This window comes from Oryza sativa, chromosome 10 (genome assembly GCF_034140825.1).
Source record: "Oryza sativa Japonica Group chromosome 10, ASM3414082v1".
Taxonomy (NCBI): domain Eukaryota; kingdom Viridiplantae; phylum Streptophyta; class Magnoliopsida; order Poales; family Poaceae; genus Oryza; species Oryza sativa.
This window is the reverse complement of record NC_089044.1, coordinates 17,616,366-17,623,790: the sequence shown is the minus strand read 5'-3', so window position 1 is coordinate 17,623,790 and position 7,425 is coordinate 17,616,366. Positions and strand designations below refer to the sequence as shown.

The following is a 7,425-nucleotide window of genomic DNA, read 5'->3' as shown; positions in this document are numbered from 1 at the left end:
GGCCAAAAAAAATATTTTTTATTAACTTTTGTAATTATAAAGTATAGTAACTTTTTTAATTATAAAGTATATAGCGATCCTAATGTATTAGTTTATTACTCAACTCCTAATACTACATGTGATATCATTGAAAAAATCTTTACGCAACCTACGGTATCGTTAGTTCGTTACTAGTTCCTCTAAAATATTCGAAACCCACACTTTTGAGAATGGGGCGTTTTATCCTCAAAAGCCGAGCTATCCTTATCCCAAAACCCCTCTCGCTCCCATTTCCGGTGTGACTCTGGCCACGATGGCCACCCCCTCCACCTCCGCCTCCGGCCCCGCCCCCGCCCCAGCGCCGGCCTCCTCCGCCTTTCCCCTCACCGCCGCCGCGCGTTTCCTCCGCGTCTCTGCCTTCTCCAGCACGCGCGCTTTCGCCCTCGCTGAGCGGCGCCGCACTCCGCGGTGCCGGCTATCCGAGGTGGGAGGCGGCGACCGCTCGGTAGCCGCTGGCCGCTCACCCGGCCCCCGTTCCTTCCACGGTCTCGTTCTCTCCGGCAATGCAGAAGGAGCCGTATGTGCAATCCCCCTCTTGAATTTTTCTTTCATTGATTCTTCACTAGTTCACCTCATCACGTTGTGCGCATTGTCCGATTAACGAAGTCCGCGTGTTTGATGAAACGTGAAATGCGAGTGTCCACTCGGTGTGTGTGTTTGCTGGGTGATGCGGGATTGAGCGTTTTGGTAATTGTTGGTCTAATTTATCTTCCCGAGCTGTGATCCCATGATAGATAATCTATTTCTGTTAGTTTTGGTGCGTGTAAATGTTCAACACCTTGGGTGTGCATCTCCTCTAGTGAATGCCCCTAAACATTTTTTAGTCAAATGCTAAATGGGCATATTTAAAAGAAATGACAGAACTTACGTCAAAAAAATATTTTCTTACGTCCAAAAAAAGAAATGACAGAACTGTTACAGATATTAAACAACCTGTCATGTGGATGCGTGTTAGTTCTGGAATCACATCTGCAGTAAGTTAAGTGTGTTTGGTCATGTCCTTTATTTTGGTGATGGATCTAAGATTATGGTAGGCCCAATATGTAACTTTGTAGCAAGTGCTTAATTACTATTTCTGCAGAACTTTCTTTCCTCTCATGTATAATCAGTATAATTGAGAAGCTAATGTAAAGATATTTATTCTACGAGATACATTCACAGGGTTTATGAAATGTTAATGTTATATTTATTTAATACAGATGCAATCTCTTAGAAGAGAGCTAAGTTCTGGGATGCACCCTTTACGCGAAAACTTTGTGGCTTTAGTCCATGTTTTTGCCAAGAATGATCTTACTACCAAGGGCATGGAGATTCTTGCAGCTATGGAGAGGTATAAGTATGGTATTTGCAAGGTTTGGCTAGATCTTGTGTTTTTTTTTTCCCTGCGAAGAAAAAAATAGCAAACCTACATGTTCTGATTCAGGATAATTACCTGTCTTTGGGTTAGCTTCCGAAGGTATTTGTGAGATTTTGTGGTTTGGTAGTTCAATCTTTGTTTTATAAGATTTCCCCATGGACAACTTTAATTATTATGGCTTCTGATTTATTCTGCATTTGAATAGTATAGTGAAACTGTAAGCCTGCTTAGGTACTTAACATGTGTAGGCATGTTCTTGAACTTGTTGAACTTGTATGGGTGTTTTCACAAACATAAAGTTGATCATTTCATTAACCTATCTTTCAAATCCAATTGTACCTTTTCCACTGTGTTCCAATTTCAAACCAAATCTTATTGGAGATTTGTTTCCTTATTGCTAAGGAAGGCAGAGCATCAAAAGTGAAGCGGATACTTTTCGTCCAGCAAAAATACAAGGTTAGTTCCTTCTATAAGATGTCCGTGTTCCCACGTAATTGTGCCAGTATAACGCCCTTACTATTTGGATTTTGGCATAACGGTGTATTTAAATAATATAATTTTCTTGTTTCACTGAGAATGTGGTTTCATAGTTAAAGTGTAGAGATTAAGCACTGCACATATAAGCAGTCCTCGTTCTTAAGGTTGATAATATTCAACACGTGGATAATGGAGTTCTTTATCATACTACTTGGTTGTAGTTTGTGGCTTATCTGCTTTAGCTTAGGTTTCTTTCCTTTTGGTTTTGGTGTTGTTGCGCCATAGTTCAGTGCTTGCTATGTGACTTCCTCTTTCTCTTGTGTAATCTTTTAAAAGTACTCACGGATCATATATACTCGCTAGAATTATATGAGAAATAAAAGGTAGAAGTTGGAAAATGATGCTTATGTAGTTAACTAAAAATATAAACTTGTGTATAGTCCTAGGCTTCTTGGTGTTAAATTATCTTGTTAAATAAAATGTTATGAGCTGTGTTTGAAAATTACTATCTTCCATATATAAAACAAAAGGCAAAATTGGTTAGGCTACTATCTACTTCAATAAAATTACCTTGTGAGCATGCTTATAAGTTTCTATAAGTGAAACTTGGGGGCCTCTTCTCCCTCCTGTTTTCTAAAAAAAAAAGAACTCTATAAATATCTAGTCGCCATCCAGTTGGATACAATTTTGTTTTGCTGATTTATGTCTGTACAATGTGCCTTTTCACCAGAAGCTTTTGGCATGAGGAGATGCAGCAAATCGCTGCTGCAACTTGGTACACTTCCATGTTGCACTATGGCATGGTTAAGTTTTGCACAAACAGCACAGGCTAGTGAAGGAACAAATATAAACATGGTTTATGAGGTTGGGGAGCTATTTGAGCTTGGAATTCAGTTGTCTTATCTTCTCATACTACTTGGTCTTCTTGGAGCTGGTACATTTTTTGTCATTCGTCAAGTTCTTGTCCGTAGAGAGCTTGATCTTTCTGCCAAAGAGTTGCAGGTAAATGTGCTGCCAACACTACTTCCAACTGTAGTACCACCAGGTCAATTTTATATTAAAAACCTATCAGAATAACAGTGAGCTCTGAATGTGCAATAGTTAAGTTTTTTGTACATAATGAGCAATGGAAGAAATCAACTAGTATTGATAATCTTGTGCAGCAGACATAGAGTGTAAATCCTCATATCAGGGTAACACAAGGTCATTGTAGGGAAAGATCCTCCTATAATTGATGCTACTAGTTGCCAACCCGTGCCTTGCATGGGTTATTATTATTTATAGTATATATAAAGAGTCCAATGAATTCCAAACTTATAGCGTATAGAATGAAGAGTACATGCCATAAACAATTTGTAATTATCAGTTTTGAAATTTGAAAATTAAAAATAAAGTTTCTGTTCAAAATTCCAAATAGATACAACTATATATTTATTAATTGTGACTTTTGGAAAAACTGATTCTAAATAATCCATGGCATCTCCTATGGCATTTATTTTACAGAAATTATGAATATAATATACGGTCAGTCAGTATGATAGGAACATGTTTTGTTGGAAGTTATATGTAAAAAAGTTATATTATAGTTCCAAAAAATAAAAACTAATACACACACACACGCGCGCGCGCACACACACACACCCTAGTTAATGTTTCTTATGTAATTTTCTATTTTTTGTTTAATAATTTGCAAATTTGGAATTAATAAGTATATAGTTGCACTTATTAATTTTTGTGTTGGAGTCTTAATTTAGAATTTATTTCTTGATAAGTATTGAGTTGTACTTGGCTTGGAGCATCTTTTATAGACTTTCCATGATTTATATTTTCCGATTCATAATTAGCAAGTACTGAGTTGTATATAGCTTGGTTTGGAGTGTAAGTTATATGATTTTCATTATTTAATAAATAATATTAAAATTAGGAATTAATCACTGCATATTTTTCTCATGGTGCAGTTTCAATATATTGTTTTGATTAATTCAATATTTCAAACCTAGTAATTAATAAGCATCAACTTGTACTCTATTCACCGTCAAAGCTTAATGTAAAAAAAATGAAATAAAGAATACTCCTCAGGATTTCCGAAGGTATGCTTTATTTAACATAAATTCTCAATATGATCTATAGGCTGCATTTATTTTATTAGCAATCTATTGTTTAAGAGAAAACATGGGTGTAATGATAAAAATCCAATGACATGAATATCAACAATAAGCCACGGTTTACATATATGCATATAGATAAACAAACAGGATATATGGAAAATTAATTATTAGTTGCTAGTTTGTATATAGAAAAATATAGATCTGTATATGTTCTGTTCAAAATTAATATTAAATAACTCTATTTTTATAGTGACCATGGAAATTTGTTATGTTAATCGACCTAATTAACTGAACAGCACACTTATGATAAAACAAATCATTCGCTCGACATATATGATCCATTATGTCAATCAAAATAAAAAATCAGCTGTATCTCTTGAATAGGCCCCATAGAACATACATAATACATCAAATTAAGAATTCAATACCTTTATATATTGCATATCGATGCGGGCATGCAGCGACATAGATGAATCTTGTTCGGTGTATCGTACTCAACTGTCGGACATGGCCATATGGTGTCTTGTAAATTTCCTTTTCCACGTACTAACAGGAAACCATTACCAACCAAGGGTCATCACCTGGATGCTGTCGCATGCGATTATTCTGCTTAATCAATCCATTAATATTTAACATGATCAGGCATTAGTCGTAACTACATGCACATCTGCTTGTTTTCTCCGCAGCCTGTACCGAAAGGATTGGACGATGGCATGAGAAATCTACATATGTGCACTTAAATACCAAATAGTCATTGATCTGGATGAGGGCAAACCTGGAGCATCTCAAATCGCTTTCTTGAGTTCCATCTTTTTTCGTGCCTCATCTCACAGATAGAATCTTTCTATAGATGCATCTGATCGATCTCCCGTTACTATCTGCCCGCCTATTAGATGGGCCTTACCATGGCCCACGATACTAACTAAGTTCAGATATATTTTACGATCTACAGTTATTATAGCACGATCTATTTAATAAACGGTTAGATTTTTCTGATTAACGTGAGAGCTTGTAGAAAGTGCCCAATTAGTATAGGTATAGATAGATAGACTTGTTCATAGGAGTTACTGAAACAGTTTTTCTTTGTAGATATGAATTTATAGTTGATGCTGCTTGTTTCATAATGGATATTACTGCCATGTCCTATGTGGTGACCTCTTAATTGAAAATTTTGATCTCTGACCTGTGATCTGTCAGATGGACTGAAACCTACCATAAATCTTTGCTAGGAACAAGTGAGAAGTGGTGATGCAAGTGCTACTGAGTATTTTGAGCTTGGAGCAGTCATGCTACGGAGAAAATTTTACCCTGCTGCTATCAAATATCTACAGCAAGCAATCCAAAAATGGGATAGGGATGAGCAAGATCTTGCACAGGTCAGATATCCTCAACATACAATATCCTGAAATCTAGCCAATAGAATTCTTACTGTCTTATCATGTTTCATATCTACAAATTGATGCTGTTGCAAAAAGATGGTGTGTTGGTATCATAATCATGTAGAATTTTCTGACCAAAGTTGAAGTGTCCTTCACCTCAGATGAGAATTGCTTTCATGCAGACTGCAGATTATCATTATCTGAAATGTGCTCTTCAATTGTGCTTGTGGACTCAAAATATTATCTTACTGTCTTATTATGTTCCGTAAGGCGTCATTTGGTGGGGCCAAAATCCTGGGCATGCACTAGACCATCCAAATGAGGCCTAATGTAGAATCCCGCCCATACTTCCTCTTGACTGTTTTACGTTGTCTGTCAGGTATACAATGCCCTGGGAGTCAGCTACAAGCGAGATAACAAACTTGACAAGTCGATCCAGCAATTTGAGAAGGCTGTTGAGCTTCAGCCAGGCTATGTGACAGCTTGGAACAACCTCGGGGACGCATATGAGCAAAAGAAAGATCTGAAGTCTGCGCTCAAGGCATTCGAGGAGGTACTCCTATTTGATCCAAACAACACGGTCGCCAGGCCACGCCGAGATGACCTAAAGCAGCGTGTGGGCATGTACAAGGGAGTCCCAGTGAAGTCAGAAAAACGATAGGTCCTGTGAGTATGTGTTAAGGGGGGCGCGCTTGTGTGTGTTAGTGTGGTGTGCATTTGTGCATAATTGTGCGCGCAACATGTAATTGGGGAAAAGTAGAAAAGCAGTAGGCTCAGATCTCAAATTTGTGCAAAATCTTTGTTTCCTCAATTTTGAACGGTAGTATATGTTTTAATTAGCAACGGCTAGCTGCGTAGGATAACTAAGGATGTACATGGTTGACAAGCCTAACATTATTACTACGTTCATTTATCAACAATCGCATGGATTTAAGAGTTTGCACAAGACAATTTACTAAGGTCCCTCTGGTAAGTACTGGTTTGTTGTCTTTATACCAGAAAAATGGAACTCCTTGGATTCTGACAGAAAAACATTTTAGCTTATTACCTCTGTCCCAACACCAACTGTTAAACAACTGTAGTGCATGTTCTTGCAGCATGGGCAATATATTTCTTCCTGATAATCTCTTTTTTTTTCTATTTAAGAACTAAGCCATCACAGCCGGGCATTATCCATTATATATAGAGATAGATCGATAGACTGACAGACATATATATAGTTATTTCTCATGAACGGACAACGTACGGCCTAATGCCCAACAGCAGATGAGCCGAGGATCTATGTCCAAAATTTAGCTACCACAATTTTGGCATAGTTGCCAAAATTTTGGAAACTTGCCAAAATTTGGTAGGTTTCTTATATAGTTACTAAAATTTGGCAGCAAACTAAATATAGCCACTTTTTTTTGGGTAACTTTACCAAAATTTGGTAAGGTTGAAAATGGCTTCAAAGTGAACAGGCCCATACTCCCTCCGTCCCAAAATAAGTGTAGTTTTGCACTATTCACGTTCAACGTTTGACCGTTCGTCTTATTTGAAAATCTTTTATGATTAGTATTTTTGTTGCTATTAGTTGATAAAACATGAATAGTACTTTATGTGTGACTAAATATTTTCAAATTTTCCCCAAATTTTTCAAATAAGACGGACAGTAAAACGTTGGGCACGGATATCCACAGCTACACTTATATTGGAACGGAGGTAGTAATTAAAAGTAAATTGCATCTTATGTGTGACTAAATATTTTCAAATTTTCTCCAAATTTTTCAAATAAGACGGACAGTAAAACGTTGGGCACGAATATCCACAGCTACACTTATATTGGAACGGAGGTAGTAATTAAAAGTAAATTGCATCTTAGGCTATTTTTTTTTCTTACCAATGTAGCAACTTGGATCAGGGTAAATCAAACTTTTCATTTTGAACCGGGTATCTTTACATCATACTATATGTTTCAATTTTGACTCTCTCCTTCTCTCCTCTATACAGCTCAAGCCAGGTCTCTTCTCAGCAGAAGCGGAGCACGCAAGCACAAACCATCACAGAGCAGCTAGCCGCCCACCGA

At 37.2% G+C, this 7,425-nt stretch overlaps 1 protein-coding gene across 1 annotated transcript; it reads left to right on the top strand.

Annotated features, from left to right (window-relative positions):
• The first annotated feature begins 234 nt into the window (after positions 1–234).
• LOC136351096 (tetratricopeptide repeat domain-containing protein PYG7, chloroplastic) lies at positions 235–6,311 on the top strand. The gene is made up of 6 exons (XM_015758692.3): positions 235–556; positions 1,239–1,369; positions 1,803–1,852; positions 2,604–2,875; positions 5,211–5,357; positions 5,740–6,311. Exons 1-6 carry the CDS (start codon positions 293–295, stop codon positions 6,019–6,021), a joined length of 1,146 nt encoding a protein of 381 aa, XP_015614178.1. The 5' UTR covers positions 235–292; the 3' UTR covers positions 6,022–6,311.
• The last annotated feature ends 1,114 nt before the right edge of the window (positions 6,312–7,425 follow it).

Excerpts from the sequence above, each read along its gene's own strand:
- LOC136351096 (XM_015758692.3), top strand. The coding sequence starts at position 293 with ATGGCCACCCCCTCCACCTCCGCCTCCGGCCCCGCCCCCGCCCCAGCG. Across the intron at positions 1,370-1,802 it reads ATTCTTGCAGCTATGGAGAG|GCAGAGCATCAAAAGTGAAG; the intron begins GTATAAGTATGG and ends TTGCTAAGGAAG. Across the intron at positions 2,876-5,210 it reads TTTCTGCCAAAGAGTTGCAG|GAACAAGTGAGAAGTGGTGA; the intron begins GTAAATGTGCTG and ends AATCTTTGCTAG.